This window comes from Tenebrio molitor, chromosome X, assembly GCF_963966145.1.
Source record: "Tenebrio molitor chromosome X, icTenMoli1.1, whole genome shotgun sequence".
Taxonomy (NCBI): domain Eukaryota; kingdom Metazoa; phylum Arthropoda; class Insecta; order Coleoptera; family Tenebrionidae; genus Tenebrio; species Tenebrio molitor.
This window is the reverse complement of record NC_091055.1, coordinates 1850250-1868269: the sequence shown is the minus strand read 5'-3', so window position 1 is coordinate 1868269 and position 18020 is coordinate 1850250. Positions and strand designations below refer to the sequence as shown.

The 18020-nt window shown below is 36.8% G+C and overlaps 2 protein-coding genes across 6 annotated transcripts in view; one reads left to right on the top strand and one right to left on the bottom strand.

The window, feature by feature from the left end:
* Window positions 1-18020, bottom strand: part of LOC138140208 (protein phosphatase methylesterase 1-like) — a 44803-nt gene that overhangs the window by 7363 nt on the left and 19420 nt on the right. For 2 of the 5 annotated variants that reach the window (XR_011162452.1, XM_069061037.1), the window contains exon 7: window positions 3195-3239. Coding sequence is in view for 4 of the 5 variants with exons in the window: in XM_069061037.1 (XP_068917138.1) it covers window positions 3195-3239 (45 nt within the window). In the remaining variant the exon portion in view is untranslated. Of the gene's footprint in view, window positions 1-1681; window positions 3240-18020 lie in introns of those variants that run through there. The other 3 variants (XM_069061035.1, XM_069061036.1, XM_069061034.1) reach the window with 3 other exon arrangements.
* Window positions 4463-17861, top strand: LOC138140198 (solute carrier organic anion transporter family member 3A1-like). The gene is made up of 11 exons (XM_069061015.1): window positions 4463-4703; window positions 12024-12309; window positions 12363-12483; window positions 12534-13107; window positions 14191-14295; window positions 14345-14593; window positions 14651-14815; window positions 14866-15234; window positions 15293-15509; window positions 15563-15900; window positions 15954-17861. The coding sequence occupies exons 2-11, from the start codon at window positions 12083-12085 to the stop codon at window positions 16202-16204; spliced, it is 2616 nt and encodes an 871-aa protein (XP_068917116.1). The 5' UTR covers window positions 4463-4703; window positions 12024-12082; the 3' UTR covers window positions 16205-17861.

Sequence of the window (18020 nt, the reverse complement as noted above, 5' to 3'; positions counted from 1 at the left end):
ATCACGGACGTCAATTCACTTTAAACAAAGTGGACGGTTCGTCACATTTGCAATTGTAATATTAATTCTAGTCAACACAATAAATAAGTCATTTTATTATAAAACAAGAATACAATTCATAAAGGTAAGAGTAATAACAGGACCATGAAAGTACTGAATACTCCCTCGCCAATGAAAAAATATGCATTTTTTTAAAAACGTAAGAATCATGACAATTTGCACAATAAATTGTGGACACGTCACTGTTTTGGTTTCAAAGAAGAAATCAAAAAAGCAATAGTAAAGAAAAAGCGAACTCTCGCTTTTTACACGCTTCATACACTTTTTGTATGACAAAAAAGAATCTTCTTATAGGTTGGGTTAGCGTTGGTCAGCTCGACAAACAGTGCCAGTGTAGCAGTGTATTTATTAATAATCCTGTATTTGTTATTAAATGGTTTAAAACGCCAAATTTTACAAACGTGGAATTAACGAATGTGGTGCTTGGGTACCGTACCGTTTTTTTTTCTACAATTCAGTATCAGTGTCAAATTTCTTGCGTGGTAATCGTGTTCGGTGTAGCTTTTTTTACCATTTCACTTTCGTTTACTCCACATTAGCATCAACCACGGGCCGGAATGAGGTGAATTTTGAATTGTTACATACGCAATTTCAGCCATCGTAAATCGTATTCAAATGTCTTGGTGGTTTCGATTACACCCTTAATCTTAATCTTAATCAATAGTACCTATAAAATACTTCATGCTTTAACTATACAGTTAAATTTTTTTCAAACAAAAGTCTAATATCTACCAAAGCTTTTTCACTAGATCTGACATCATATCGTCGCCAATCTATGAAATACATAGGTAGGTATTTCCATCTTCGAAAAGATCCAACGACTTTGCTAAAGATTTAGTTCATTAGTTCATCTTATTCTTATTAGTAACGAACATCTAAAAGGGGACTCCTTACATTAAATATTGGTGCTAGAGACTCAACTTCCAGCACCAGAAAGTGGGAGGAAATATTTTTTCTAAAACAATCCAAAACTGAAAATTCTGTTAACTTCTGGGTAATACCGACTGTAATCATTTTATGTTATTCTACCTTTCGAAATTGTTGTAACTCAACCTCTCTGGGTTAAGCAGTATTTTTTTTTTAGCTGTTGATTAAAGTTAAACAATTTCCTACTGATATCTGTATTTATCTTTCTTATTTTTTATTTGTTTGCGGGGTGTCAGTCCTTTACATAATTATTCATTTGCTCGTTATTACTTGGTAGCAACATCCGTAACGACGAAGTTCAATATTGGTGTCTCAAAACTTATTTAGAAAAGTAAGAAACCACCCCCCTGAAATGTGGAAATATAAAAAATAATCACCGATATTTACATAATGTTATAATACACATTTATTTAATAATAATAATAATACACTTACATTTGTATTTTTAATTTATGGGGTCACATATGAAGCTCCTCTGCGGCCCATTCAAAATTCTGCACCTGGTACTCGCATGCCCCGACTACTGTACCAGCAAAAAAAAACAGATCTTGAAAAATTAGGCAAAAATAGAAGATTGTTTCTTAAAATTTTGTGTATTTGATTTTGATTCGGTCATTTTTGTTACATTTTTGTAATTTTTTCTACACAATAACACAATTATTAAATTAAGTTTAAATAGATTCATAAAAAATTAAATACAAAATATGTAATTAAAATACATATATAAATCTTCATAAAAATATTAACAACACTATTAATGCAATTAATGGAAGCATAAAAAATATCAACAAGTATACGATAACGTTTTGTAAAATTGTTCAGAGACAACTTGTCTCTGAGTTGTTTGTTATTATAAAGACGCTGTCTACTCCTGTTCAAAATTATTGCACCACTGCAATACTCCCATACGATCCTGGAGGCCAGGTAGCAACGGGGGCGTATTTATGTATGTTGTCGTATCGCCCCTGAGTGAGGTAGTCCCAATGCAAGGGGCGGCGTTGTGGTGGAACACAGAACGAATATGAGGTTCAATAATAATAATAATACATAAAAATATATAAATATACAGGGTGAATTTGAAATGCATCACAATATGTAAACCAGAGTTTCTTCAATAAGTGAATAAACCGAAAACATTTTAAATTCATAGTGTCCAATTTAACTTCATTCCATCCCGAACGAGACGCTTTTGAAAGTTCCATAATAAATCGAAACACGAATATCCGTAAAAACGCTTTAAAAACAGAGTGACAAAACCTTACTATGAATGAAATAGCCAAAAAACACTTTAAATACACAGCCGCAAAAACGTGTAAGAAAATTAAGAGTGAAAACAAAGTGAAAGGAAAAGCCAAAGCAAAAACCACAAATAACTAAACAGTACCTACCGTAATTACAATTAGACACATCGTCCAAAATGTTGGCCGTGTTTTCTAATACCTACACGCCTGTGTTCTTCGATGTAGATTGTCCCGAACCCTTTCAAAACTTGCTGCATCGTCCCGGATTAAAAACTCCGTTAACAAAATTATTCGCAAAAAATCAGGTTGATCGATGCACATTTGAATCACCCAGTCACAAAACTCTTGCCGGCGAATGCAATCGTTTGGTTGCAGTGCTTGTACCCGCTGAACATGATAGGGGTGCAACCCTTGCTCGAGTTTTCTTCCAGTTTCTAGAATTTGGGGTTCGAAGTCTGACATCCGTGGCGTACGTTCCTGACCCTTGTCCACACTTCTCGGTCGAAAAGTACCATTTAGACAACAGCCAGAAATGTTTGCGAATGCGAAATACCGCGCCCGAAACTTTTCCCGATACAAAGCTTGTGCCCTTAAGGCAACACCGTAACAAAGTATCATATCGGTCATTTCACTATTGGTATAATTTTCCATGATAATAATTAATGAAATACTGAGACGCAAAATTCCGAACAATAGCCGAAGGTCGCACTGAAAGCAACTAATCTGCACCCGGTACTATAACACCCACATAACAAAACTTTTTGGACCTTTTTTGCGTTGCACTCGATAACTTTTAAAATCTTACTATTCGTCCTAACGTGATATCAGTGGCGTATTTTTCTGTCCTTACGCGGATCTATAGCGCAAAACTGAATGCACGTGATTTTCACAATTGGCCTGAAGAGCCTGGGGTTTTAAGATTGTGACGTATTTCGAATTCACACTGTATAGAAATATAAAATTTACCAGTGGGTCCCATGCACTTGGTCCTCTTGATACTGGGGATGGAATCTGAAACATATTCAAAAGTCATTTGTTAATTTTTGGTTTACTTCACCAGGTATTCGCGGAGCTCGGGGACGTCATTTCGAACATTTAATTTAAAGGTTAGTGCCCTTGATCAAGTGTGGTGCGTAACTTCAATGTCACTCTCACTTACTACGAATAAAGAATTGGTTTTTGCTTGACTATCTAAGTTTTTATCTTCTTTCGCTTTTAAGGTACGCACGGAGACATTGGTGGGTACTAAGAATTTACGATCAAACTAATTAAAATTTTATTTGGGTTTAGAAAGGTTTTTCGAAAAAATGGTAAATAGAACAATAATTTGTTTTGATCAGTTCTGTCGTTTAAATTTTCTTAACGCATTTCAATAACATACTGTACAGGGTGTTATGGAAGTCCACGTAATAAATTTAATCACCAATAGGAACTCTTTAAAATGAACATTTTTTAAACATTGATCTTTTTTTAATCGAATATTTTTTTTACATTTTTCTAGCCCCTAGTTCGACACTTCGCTCATGAGATAATCATGAATTGAAGCGAAAGAGTGAGTGAACATGTTTTTGTGCGGTAAAAACTTTCCAGTTTTTTGAAGAAAGAACAATCGCAGTTGTAATACTAACAGTTTTTACTGGTTTCCATTCGAGGATTTTAATCGAGTAATTCTTTTTTCGTGCTTCGTTCTCAATGGATGTGTAAACACATGAGCGGGTATGAATTTAAGGGTTCAAATACTAGTGACTAAATTTATTAAGTGGACTTCCATAACACTCTGTATACCGTCCTTCCGGTTCTTCTACGTCTTACTACTCCTACTTGTTTCCGTCTCGGCCAGGCTTTTCAAAAATTTCCCATCAAAAATCGATACTACGAACTCGATTTCTTCTGCTTTCATAAAACGGTAATTTCGCTCCGTGCACGTTCATCGATTATCTTACCGGTTTTTTAGGTCCTTTAAATAACCCAGATTTTACTGATTTACAAAACTCTCCCTCTTAGTCGTCTTATCTTTGTCGCTTCATCACATCTGACAAATAAATAATACACACAAGATGATTTGAAAAGCACAATCGCTCGGAAAAAATGTCTAGAAGTGGCGCCATCTCTCGAACTGACGGACAGATCGCTCGTACTCATTTCAAATTTGCGACCTTTTGGCGCGTTCTTCGCGGCAGCACCATCGCACTGTTTCCATTCTTCAACCTGTGCTTCTTTCTCTGTCATTTACCGCTTGTCGTTTCCGTCTGTGCACAACTTCGTGGTGCACAGACAGCTGTGTTGTCTCAACTGTGTCTCCGTGTGGTGCGTTAAATTAGACGCATACATATATTTATAAACAGGAACATTATAAAAAAAATGAATGAATTAAAAACTGTGGTTGTGCGCGAATTGTGATAAATTTAATTGAGATATTTTTGATATTTGCCCGGATTATTAGGGAAGATTTAAGGATGCATTGACCTCCCACAAGTAAGAATTTTATTATTGTTTTATAATCGTCGACCAATCCAGGTAGTAGTAAATTTGTTTAACATAAAGCAGAATTTCGCTTTTTGTGTTGCACAACTGCTGGTTCTGTCGAACTGATAACTTTCCATTTGAATTTATTATTATTCCAATTCAAGAATTTGTGCTTTGGGTCAAAGAGATCGCAGAGAATTTTGAACGACAAGGGGGTAGTTTGTCAATTTTCTAATTATACACCATCACCCACACGGTCAGATATTGACAGGTTCGCACCTGTACCTGCACGGGTGATGTGTCCCGAATAGGTATATCAAGCCCGAATGTTAATTTCTGACGAAGAGCTGCTAGAGCTGCTACATCATCCTGATATGAATACCAGATCTTCGAAAAACAACAAATACATGTGTAAATGTATAGTTAGCGCGAGCTAAACATATGTGAATATATTTCGGTTCGCACCTCCCGCTTGGTGTGTATTTTTACGAAATCATGTTTGTCTTTCTAATTAAATTTTGTTAGCTCTTATTGATTGTTCAAACAGCGATATTGTATCAGTCGCGAATCTCGCTACCCTCCGCTTATTAAAAGGGTGCAATTATTATCGCACCCTTCAGCCGCCTACCTACGTCGAGAGCTTCTGGAAACGAGCTCGAGGAAAGCAAAATTAAAACGGAGAACTTTTTCTTTGATAATGATAACGCACCCGTAACGAACCAAGAATGTCATGAATAATTTTCGATTAATCGGAAACTGAAGTGCGTAATGGCATTCATTTCGAATTACGAACAATGCTCCCTACAAGTGATACTTTCACTCACTATCGCAGTTCTTCGCGTTACGGATCTCCGCACGACTGAAAAGTTCCATCGATGATAAATAAATCTATTAAAGAAAGTGTGATGGACATCGAAGAAAAGAAAACTTGTACACTGTAGGTACATTGGATCAGACGAGGGGCTATCAAATTTGACACCACCGACGCAAGGGCTTCCAGGATCCAGTTCTCTAATGACTGACAATAAGTTAAAATAGTGTAACACGATCTTGGCAATCACTTTTCTGCGTATTATTTTTCAAATCTGGGTCAAAACTGCGACACCGATAAATACATATCTTGTCCACAAGTTCGGAGCTTAATTAGGTATTTTCTTTTTACAAAGAAATAATTTCAGACGTGTGTGACAAAGGACTAATAAGTGTAACACTGCGTGCCTTATTTTTCTTAAATTTGTGCTAGAACGACCTCGTTTTTTGTCCAGTTATTGTATGTTTTTCGTTGCCATATGAACTGATTCAATTAGAATAATGGCGTTTTGATAGAAAAACAAATCCATACATAAAATATTGCCGGATCGATATCCTTTCAAGAAACTTCATATTGATACAGTGTTTATGTAGAAATTAATGGTTAACAAACAAAACAGACGAAAGTTGCGTTGGTGTGTACACATTTTTTCCTTACAGCTCCAACCCTGGCCTACTCTTGTATTGTAGCACTTTAGAGTCGTTAATGTGGTTGTGTATAGTTTAAAATGCATAAACACAAAGAAAACAGACTACATTGTGATGTTATTTTTCCTGTGAAGGTAAGTTCGAGCCCTTGGGAACCAATCTCAAAAGGGTTAGGTCGTTAAATTTTCAATTAGACAGACATTCACCGGTTTTCCCCTGTACGCACAGGTGTCTCAAAGGATTTCACCGTTTTATTATTACCACCATTAAAAATTATAACTGAAATAACGTACTTTTCCGAGCTTTTTACTATGTGTATCGCATTTTACGATCTAATCGCCGGTCTGGCAATATCGACTTTTCATTTGCCGTGTATTCCCGATGATTTCGAAAAAAATGTGTCGCAGGAAAACTGGAAGAAGTCGGTTCTCTCAATTATATATTTATAAAGGCGTTGCGAGAAACACCTTCACCGGGACTAAAATTTATTTTGGATTTGCGAGTGGACATATTTTACATGTTGTTCAATATCTCGAGGGACTACGTACTGGTGTGCCGGTTTGCCTGCATGACCCTCCAAGATCGATAATAAGTTCGTCCTGGAAATGAAAATTCGAGAATTCGTTGAATAATAATCGAAATTGCTAATCAGGAGGCACATTTGAATTTTGGATTATAAATCGAAATTCTCGACATTCCGGCGCAAATTACAATAACGAGAATTCAAGAACATCGGAATCCGTGGAAACCGTCTTCGGAGGAACACGCTATCACCCGAGTGTACCAAAATAGATTGTATTTGCACAAAAAGTACATGACGTGCCATTCCGCCTGGAAGAGATTTTGCAGAGGGTGGACAAGTCGAAAAAATTTTAATTAGATATTGACTTCCTGTCAAAAAACAAATGTGATGTGGTGCGAGCAGAAAAATAGATTAGGCGTTAATGTGGACCGTAAAGTTGGCCAAGAATTATTCCTGATTATGTTGTACTGAGCATCATTCACAAAACGAGGTATTTTGATCGATTTTAACCTATTTTAGTCTGACGAACATTGTGAGCCACTTTGTACCGTGAGGGTTAAAAAGGTTAACCTTGCTTTCCCACTGATAGTATACTTTTAAAAATCAATAGATGCCATACGCTGTTTGATCTGTATTTTTCGACGATTCTCGCACTGTTTCAAGTGTATTTCCACAAGACTCTGACTATCAAACAACTATTCTTCTTAAATTAGACGTTAAATGTTATGCAAGAGTTTCCGATGAGAATCTATCCTATAAAATTTTGCACAGTACAGAGCGTTTCAAAGGGAAAATCAAGTGAAGCGATCAAATATTTGTATTAAACCATTGATTTCGGCAACCAATACCCTTTCTGAATGACTCGACGTACTCTTTGTCGACAGATTGTATAATATGATTTCAGAACTTCGCTTTACATCTTTGCTTGTGCTCTCTTTATTTTTGAAAAATCTCAATGATTGTGCAACTACAAATTTGTGCGAATTGCACACGATCAAGAAACTTAAGTACGTTTCTATCATTTGAAGGACAATAAAATTAATCAGTTTGAAGTTCGTTTAAATGCTTGACCTCTCGTAATGTATCTTTCATTCGGTCACGCTGAACCAAATAACCAATAATTTTGGTGATCCTTCAAACATCTGTGTTGACAAGTATTGATCTACATTTGTTTCCAGACACGAAACTCGTGGAAAATACAAATACTCTAAAAAATGAGGAAGTTGCAACGGTGTAAATGTGTTTAATTATTGTTCCTGTATTTTCACGTGTGAAGGTTGTTTTTTTTTGCGGTTATTCGAATCGCAAACATGTCCTGTTTTGGTCACGAAAATAATTTTTCAGGGAAGCGTCGTTAATTATCCTCGTAACAATTAAATTTTGTTATGTGTAATTTGCTTTAACAAAACTGTTTATTGTCTGAACGAGTCCAAATTCGTCGACGACAAAAACACACAGGCGTACTCTCGATGAAGCGAGAATAAGTTCGTTGTGCGCCGATTACGTAGGTGTAAATTTGAAAGTTACGGTAAAAGAGGTGACTTTTAACATTTACACAACTAATGGCGCGGTTACCATTGTGAGTATTCTCTCATAGTCATAACGTAACCGTGTTACGTTTTTCAAGTTCCGCTTTAAATAATCCGGGTAAGAGAGTTGATATTAGAATTTTGCGTAATTAGTACTGGGCTGTCGATCGTGTTTACTCCGTACCTCATTTGACCTTCTTTAGCCTCTGTAACTGTACCTTAAACTGTTTTTACACAATAAGTAGTGATTAGCCAGTTTAGTACCTCAGGTGGTACTCATTATCGAGAGAGTGGGTTAGAGGCAAGCGTTCTACAATTTGATTTATTAATAGAGACAAAGACCGTCTGGATTAGGACTCATCGTCTGGAATGGCAGCGCTTACAGTATATTGACTTAGTTTGAGCAAATCTTGACCTTGCTAACGAGGCTCACCGTCTGATTTCTCGTTGTATAAATTGCTAATTTCAATCAATAAAGATCACACGGAATCCACATCCACATAAAACGGGAGCTGTGAAGCCGGTCGAGCAAATTTCAGGGATTTCGTATTCAACGGAACAGCTTTTAATCGACTTTGAATAATAGATCTGTCAGTGCAATTGAATGAATCATTTCGCAGCTAATTACGAACGCTGACCGCAGATCAGCCAGTTAATAACCTTACACTTGGGGCTTTATTGCTAATAAATTCATCAAAGGCTCGAATTTGCTTTTCGCCGAAAACGCACCGCACACACCTACACCCAGATAAAAAATCAATAATTAATTAAAATCTGTACAACCCTTTTGAATTTTTTCATGTCCGAACCAGGTGACACAGAAAATTGTGTCTTGAAATGTGAAAAGTTTGGTTGCGTGACTTTTTGCATCGATTTTCGTCGCACTCTTTCGAAAACGGACCTCGTTTTATATTCTGGTTTTAGACGGAACTCATTGTACCAGATGACCATGATAAATATTGTAAACTTTAGCGGTATCTCAGTCGTAAACATTACCGTCCGAAAAGGACGATTTTTATGGGATTTGTATTCATAACCGCGCACAGTTTTTATGGTCGCCGTGATTACTACCGAGTGCTGCTGTTATTATTGAGTTAAATAGGGCAATAGCGGTACTATTCGTTTCATACGAAACCATCAAAAAGCTGATTAAGACTGTCGAAATAAAACAAAGGTTATTACTATTAGTATAACTGAACGAAAGATTCCGGTGTCCCACAAGAGTGACTACTGTAAAAATGCATTGTTCTTCTACTGGTTTGTACTAAGTAACCCAGGTGTGTTGTGAAATACACTCGTAATAAACCACTAATCTCGACAAAAAAGTGCTCTCAGCTCGAACCGTTGTAAATTAATTGTAACGAAATAAAAGGGTATTACCTGTGCTTTCGTAACTCGACAAAGAAATGCTGATTTGGCAATAATGGACGACCCATAACCCGCTCTTGTATCAGAACTTGACCTTATCTGCGTTAAAACAATCATGTTGACGCAAAGACTTGTACAAATATCGTACAGAGAAAGCTGCTTGCTCCACAAATTTCGACTTAGTGTTAGCCTAATCTTATCAAAATTAAATATTTATAGTTTTTCTGTACCGAGATTTCCATAACAATCTTTTGTTCATTGGAACGAACACGATTATAATCGTCGTTTCATTCAACAACAAATATTTTACGACGTTGCGCCAATGTTGCACTTTACTGCTCCCTACGTACGCAATATTTACGATTTTTTAATGCGGAACCGTAACAGATTTTATCTAACTCCGAATAACATCGTGAAAGTCAATTTTTTAATACTGTACTTGTGGGACAAAGAAAGTTTCCTCTTCCCCTAACACATTTTCACTTTTTTTGATATGATCAGTTGATCACCACGCCATCTTAGAACCGATTCCGCAAGGACTTGTGCTGAACAACATTATTAGTGCAAGGTCGTGTAATTTATTTTATGAAAGGAAAATCAACAATATTGCCAATTTAATTAAAATAATATTGCATGCGTACCAGCACTTTCACTCTTTGTCGAACTCAAACGTGAATGGGGACACGACGCTGCTTTTCGATTAACAGATTTGTGGGCAAAAATCATCTAGCGTCAGAGATTCGAAGAGATTTGAATAATTCATCTTGCCGACAAGATAATGCGCGAACTCACGCAAGATTTGCAGGGAATGTTGTACAAACCTGACGTTGGGTTCTGCACGGCTCTCCGATTTGTCTCTAGTCGAACATGTGACTGATACACGTTTTGGTAATTTACCCTTTCTTCTGAATAATTTAAGGATCACCCGAGGAGCGTGAGATAACATTGATTTTCCTATTTTAAACTGGGCAATGAGCACAAGCGACGGAATTGCTTATTATTACTGAATAAATCACATTTATTCCGATTTATTTGCATCATGCAAAAATTCCACTTCCACCCCTTCGTCTGTTCTGCTACATTTCTTTTTATCCTTTTCGTTCGCTTCTCGTCATTTAAACACGCTAATTAAAACAACCCTAGAGTCTCTTTACAAATTACGTTTACGAGTCGACATTTTATTTTTCATTTCTTTATGAATTCGACATTCGCATCTGGTGTTTTGAGGTTGAGTTCTCCAATTAAAGAATAAAGGGTAAGTTGATATCAAAATCTGATGAACACTTAATTAGTGGATTTTCTTTTGTTGCTGGCGCAAAATTTGAATAGCCGTGAAGAATAACAAAAGTTACTGTAATTTTATTTAAATCGAGCGAACAAGAAATTTCCCATCGGCATCTTAAGAATTTACAGATACTCCAACGACGACAGTGCAAATAAAAACGTGGCGCGATCGATAGATAAAATATAATCCGATTTTTTCGTGTAAATAGCGGGAATCGCGGGGACGCATAATCAGTTACAAGCAGGCCGACGAAATTATAGAGCAAAAATGCTTGTCAACGTTTTTTTTTTTGGTGGCAAGCAAACTGGATTTCAGGAGAACAAACCGGCGCTGTTTCAAACAGATAATTTTTTAAAAGCTCTTTTATTTATTCATGAGGCGGTATTTATTTTGGATAAGAGTAACGACGGCCCTCAATTTCCAATAATGACAGGCTTGGTTACGTGCAAAAAATAAAATTGAGTTCACGAAGCGTCGGCTAGCGCTGGTGTGAGTAAATCGGTTTCAAACTTCGCCAAAACAATAATCTCCACTCTCACAAGAAATTATTTCGAAGGACTCCCGGATTTAAAAAGACTGCTTGCCGGAGAAATTTATTATCATTTAGATGGATCTGTCCTGCGTCGATCGAAAAAAAATACATTTTGGGGTAATTCCGGATTTCAGACCTAATCTGTTACGTCACGTAAACTTCCCACCACCGGGATATATATTTCAGGTTTTGAGATCCTTCACTCGCAGTTTAGTGTGATCCACTGTGCTGTAATTTTTCGCTTAATTATAGATGCAAAAATCGTCCGAATTGGTACGAGAATTTGAAAAATTTTTGACGTGAGCCAAAAATTTACAGCACCTGTTGACAGATTTCATCACACGTTTTGTACACTCCACTTAAACTAAATTTAGACACCAGTAAATGGGTTTTCACCACCAGCACTTAATGCAGAAATTGAATTTTGCCAAATTGGCGCATGCGCCACATTTAAACCAAAATCAATTTTAATTTGCCGTTGAAAAAACTCAAACAAGTTGCAAATGCGATCCCGATCTAGAATTAACTGGAAGCTTTTTGTAAGTTTAAACAATCTAGAAAAAGTGAGTTTATTGGAAGTTCGAAGTTTGGGAGAGCTCCGAGAGCGGCCGTTGATGAAGTTGTTTTGTTTCAGAAATGCTCGCGATGAAATTAAGACGTGACTGATCGACGAAGTGAGTCCGTCAGTCGAAGATGACGGGTGCGAATTCGGGTGTTACCTCCAATGGTGGAGGCGATGCTTCCACCAGCCACTGCAAGGGACACCGACGGCAGGAGTCGATGTACGCCATGACGGGACTTTATTCTGAGAGCGTGCCCGAAGACAATGATGGCACCGCAGATACAAAATGCTCGACCACGTTTTGTCATGACACAGTTATAAAATGTCACAGTCGCAACCCATCAGCCGGTTTCGACAGGTTCGGTGTTGTCGTCGTATCGAAAACGTTCAATAAAAAAAATCACTTTGCAGAGACAAAGCTGCACATGCCACAACATACTCTGACCCACCACCTGTGATATTAAGGGATACAAAAGAATGCGGAATCCTTAAGTGCCGACCCTCCTTCATTCAAAAATATGCAGGAATTAAGGTACAGAATGTCACGTTGAGGTTGGCGGTTGCTAACGTTTCCCTTTTCAGTGTTTTGTTTTTCTTTTATCATTCCTTGTTACTTTGCAACAAGCGTTAAGCTCCGGATATATCAATTCTGTGATAACAACCATTGAAAAACGTTTTGAGATTCCATCGAGTCTTTCAGGATTAATAGCATCATCGTATGAAATGGGCAATGTGATAACTGTAATATTTGTTAGTTATTTGGGGAGTCGGCGCCACATCCCGGTCTGGATTGGAGTAGGTGCTGTAATCATGGGTGTTGGTTCTTTAATTTTTATGGTACCGCATTTTATCGGTGATGAGAACATAGGTGATGTGATCATAAACAATACCGACGAAAATATGTGCCGCGTTATCTCGGTTCACGAGGAAGACATGGGCTTGGGGCGACTTTCTTCTGGTCTGTCTTCGCCACCTCTGGCCCCCAACAATCTTAGGGGCGACAACTGCATTCAGGGTTCTCCTTCTACGACTGGACCAGTATTGTTATTTGTACTTGCACAATTGTTATTAGGCTGTGGAGGTTCGCCACTATTTACATTGGGAACAACTTACGTTGATGATCATGTGAGACCAGAGAGTTCTTCTATTTATATCGGTAAGTACCCCTTTGCCATCTTGTTCGATCTAAATGTCAAAGTTCAACCATAAATAATAATCACGCTGCAGGTTCAGTAATATTGATCTCGGAACTTAATGAAACTTTTATTGATTCACCTGCATAGTCGTGTGCTTCTGGTCCTCAAATTACTTGTTATTTAGGGATCTAGTAACCTTGGCACTAGTTTTATTTTCACCATTTTCCGCACACCGTTTCAATTAGCAGTACAAATATGTTATTTTTATCAGAAAACTGACTCTCATGACGATTACATAATTGACATTTTTTACACAAGTACAAAAATTTTCCCATCAAATTTTCAAATCTAACGAATGAAACGTTCCGGGAAGGACCCGTCAACACAACTTATTAACAAACTGTACCAAATGTACAGGCTGTCCCTAAAATACTCGGCAAAATTTTAACCACGAGCTACTAGGTTTCATGTAGAACTCGGAAAAAATATTTAAAAAATTCTATGTCAAAAAATAAAATGATATTTTTGAGCTACAATTTTTTTTAATTGCTTTTAGCTTCTACGTTGTTCCACAGCCTCGCTTCCTTGTGGTTTCCTGTTTTAAAGCATATTTACTGAGATTACTTCGCATTGGCGTACATTTTATAAAATATGATATACAGGGTGTATTTTTAAAATGTGCCGAAATTTTACCTACGAGGTTGTGGGACAACGTAGAAGACTAAAAGCAATTCAAAAAAATTGTAACTTAAAAATTAAATGTCATTTTATTTCTTGGCATAGAATTTTTTAAATATTTTTTCCGAGTTCTACATGAAGCCTAGTAGCTCGTGGTTAAAATTCTGCCGCGCATTTTAGGGACACCCTGTAGATGGCGCTAGTAAAAAAAATGTCCCAAATTTAAGAGTACACGAAAAAAAATTGTGCAAGACGTGATTAACTGATTACTGATTACCGAATCGTCCCAATTTACTTCATTTTGGGTAAAAACACCAATTTCAGCACAAAATAAAGATAAAAATCAGACAATTGTTTTTATTAATGGACCAGATTTCTTTGCAATTAATACAACCCGTCCTGATCCGTTAATGTGTCAATTTTAGGCTGTATGTACAGTATGGCTGCGTTCGGTCCGGTTCTGGGCTTCTTACTGGGCGCATGGTTGTTGTCTTTCCACATGGACTCCTTTTCCAAAATTATATCCATAGGTAACATAATACGCAGCTGTAGCAACGTCAATTAAAACAATTTTTTCAGACGCTGGTGACAGTAAATGGGTGGGGATGTGGTGGGGTGGATTTCTGTTAGGGGGCCTCCTTCTGATTTTTGTGTCGGTTCCGTTTTTTTCATTTCCCAAGGTTCTGACTCACGAGAAGGAAAAAATTCGCTTGACAGAAAAAGCTGCGGCTGCAGGAAGTAGTAACGGTGGCGCCACAGCCGCCACCAATCAACACCCGCCAGCGGCTATAACTAAAAACGATTCAGGGTATGGTAAAGACATTAAAGGTGCGCCTGTCGGAGCGATCTCTTTCAATTTTTTTTTTGAAAAATTCATTTTTGCAGATATTCCTCGTTCAATGTGGCGTCTTGCGTGTAATCCTGTATATATAGTCACATGTTTAGGAGCATGTATGGAATTAATAATTGTATCAGGGTTCGTCGTGTTTTTACCAAAGTATCTAGAAACACAATTTAGTTTAGGAAAAAGCCAAGCCAGCGTTTTCACAGGTAAAACAAATCGTTTCCTTTCACGATCTCTTTACTAATTCACGTTGAAGGATCCATTGCAATTCCTGGTGCATGTATTGGTATCTTCATGGGAGGCTGCATTTTAAAAAGGATGGAGTTACGTCCCAAGGGTGCTGTCCAATTCGTCTTAATCTCCAACGTAATATGTTTAATTTGTTACGTCTTGCTGTTCTTCTTGGGTTGTGATAATTTGAAAATGGCCGGAACGACTATTCCGTATTTCAACAGCACACATGCGGAACCCTTCCAGGTGAACTTGACGTCGTCCTGCAATTTTGGTTGCGAGTGCAGCATGAACGACGTGGAACCGGTGTGCGGCAACAACGGTTTAACATATTTTAGCCCTTGTCACGCCGGCTGTACGTCGACACTAAGATCTGATTATACCAATTGTGCCTGTAAGTCCAAATTTAACAGTTAACGCCTAAAACGTTTATTTATAACCGTGGGTTGCAGGTATTCACGGAAATATGAGCCTGAGTGGAACAACTTCGTCCGTTAATCTTGCTGCTAGAACCAACGGTGAATACGCCGAAGTCACTGTTGTTCCTGTCGCAACTGCTGGTCCTTGCAATTCGTCTTGTCATACAATTTATCCATTTTTGATACTGCTCTTCTTTATGACGTTCATAGTGGCTATAACACAGATGCCGCTGCTTATGATAGTTCTAAGGTGCGTTGCCACCCAAGGGTCTCGACTAGGACTCGATCTATTTTTATTTTTAGATCTGTGAGCGAAGAAGAACGTTCGTTCGCTCTGGGAATGCAGTTCGTGATATTCAGATTGTTTGGTTACATCCCGGCCCCGATACTTTTTGGCAACTTGATAGACTCCACTTGTTTGTTGTGGAAGAGCACTTGCGGCTCCAAAGGCGGACGCTGTCTTTTGTACGACATCGAACAGTTCCGCTACAGATACGTGGGACTTTGTGCAGGAATAAAAATTCTTGCGTTGGGCATCTTCGTCGTGGACTGGTGGTTGGTACGCCGCCGCAAACAACTCGACGAAGCAGGTGGCATCACCACGAATGAGATAGTGGGCTCGATCATAAGTCTCGATAAATGTGAGTCGACCAATCAGCCGTCAGGTACGTTCGAACTTTTTTTCTTGTTGCAGTGTTCGAAGAGAAACCCCACCACGAATCCGGTCACAGAAGAAATCTTAGTTCTGTATCCACCTACGAATGTCCAACTTCACCTAAACACTCTACCACTTCAGAAAATGACACTAACACTGCATGTGTTGCGGCAAAAAATGAATTACTTGCAACTGTAGGACCCGATGATGTAAATATTTCCCAAGAAGCTGTAAACTCTCAACAGGAGGATGTCGTAGATGAGGCTGACTTGGAAAGGCGACACACATAGACTTATTTTAAGTAACTTATAAATGCACTTACATCTTTAGTGATTCCTGCCTTAAAAACGTATAAATTTTATCGCGTAACTTAAATGAGTTATATTTTAACATTTTTTTAGTTCAATTCCATTATTTTTTACATTTTTTTTATTTATTAAATACTTACTACGATATTAGTTTAGGAGAAACGCGTTTCTCCTGTGTGATCTCTCGGTCAATTTAAGATTACATAGCTGTAAAATGTTTTTATTTCATGACCTATCAGTAAAACATAATTTATGACATTCCAGTTATAAGTTGCTACTAGACTAACTGTATTGTGTACTTATTATTTAGTTTTAATTTACGTATATTTAAATATTGCAATAAAACAGTGCCACATTATTAAAATTCTATGTATTTAAATAACTATTAATCAATTACACATGTAGAGTTTGTTTAACTACAATTAAATCATAGAGGCCTATATTATATATTTATTAGTGCAATATATCTCTAATGAATTTAAAGCACATCTGTGGTTTTTGATACTTTGTTAATTGTAATTGAACAAGACAAAGTCTACAATGCTCAATGAATATAAAATCGACTTTCGTTTCTTTTTATCATTGATTTTGTAATTGATTGATTTTTTCTATTGTGAACTGGCCCTTTAAATGGAGTAATCACTCTCTAATACTTCATTTTTAAACGACAAAAAATCAAAGACATATTATTTTTACAAAGAAATTATTTTACTATTTGAAGGGTTTTGTCGCCGCAGATTTTTGAATGAATCCATAAATTCTATTTTGTCACGCTGTATCCATTTATAATACAATTTAAAAGAAATATTTTTGTTTTATTTCACTAAAATTGTATTCTCATTTTCACCACACTATTCATAGTTTTTGTTCCACCTAGTCTTTCAAGTCTTTTCTTTGATAGGAAAGTAGCCAACTTATTCGAAATTTAAACACGTAGTGCGCCTTTTAACAAAATATTTGTAACCAATTTCAAATGTTTAGGATCTCATGGTTCAAATTAATGACAAAGCTAACTTAGGATTTATGTATCAATACGCACGTTAACACTTAAATAAACGCACGCGTCTTAATACATACTTCCCAGCACCATCATTTGATATAACAACATGTTAGAACATTTATATCAGAAATATTGTACCTATAACTTGCTTATGAATTTATTAATCATCGACAATCAGTCTAGAAATATTTATCAGCACATCTACTTTAAACATATCGTAAATTATTATAAAATCAGATACTTAGAATTCTAAACCAATTTGTTTTTTCTTTGTGACGTACTAATGGCAAATGGGCCTAAAAACTATCACTACAAAAGACAACGCTTGGAAGAATTCTTGACTAGAGATTTTGATCAGTCTTGTATTTATTGCTGAGATACAAGTCAAGTGTTTTATTTTGTGCATTAGCCTCCACAAAATTTGAACAATTGTAAAAGAAGCACTTGTAATTACTTGTTAAGATTAAAGAGAAAGATCGAAAATTGACTCAGCACGAAATGAAGAACATATTTGATATTTTCTTTGTCAACAATTACAAGGAATTACCCGTTCGAATAATGTGGAGGCAGACATAATTTGATTTTATCCTAAATCCCAAATCTGTAACAAATTTGATTACATTAAAAGGTTGTTGTTGACAGTTTTGTTGTTATTGAGTTATTTAACCCCTGGTGAATTCGTGAAAAATATTACAAAATATTTTAAAACTGATGACAATGCGATCGACGAGTATTACTTTCGTTTGCACAACTTTTTCAGTTTAGATGTGCAAAATTGTGTCCGCGAATAATTATGTA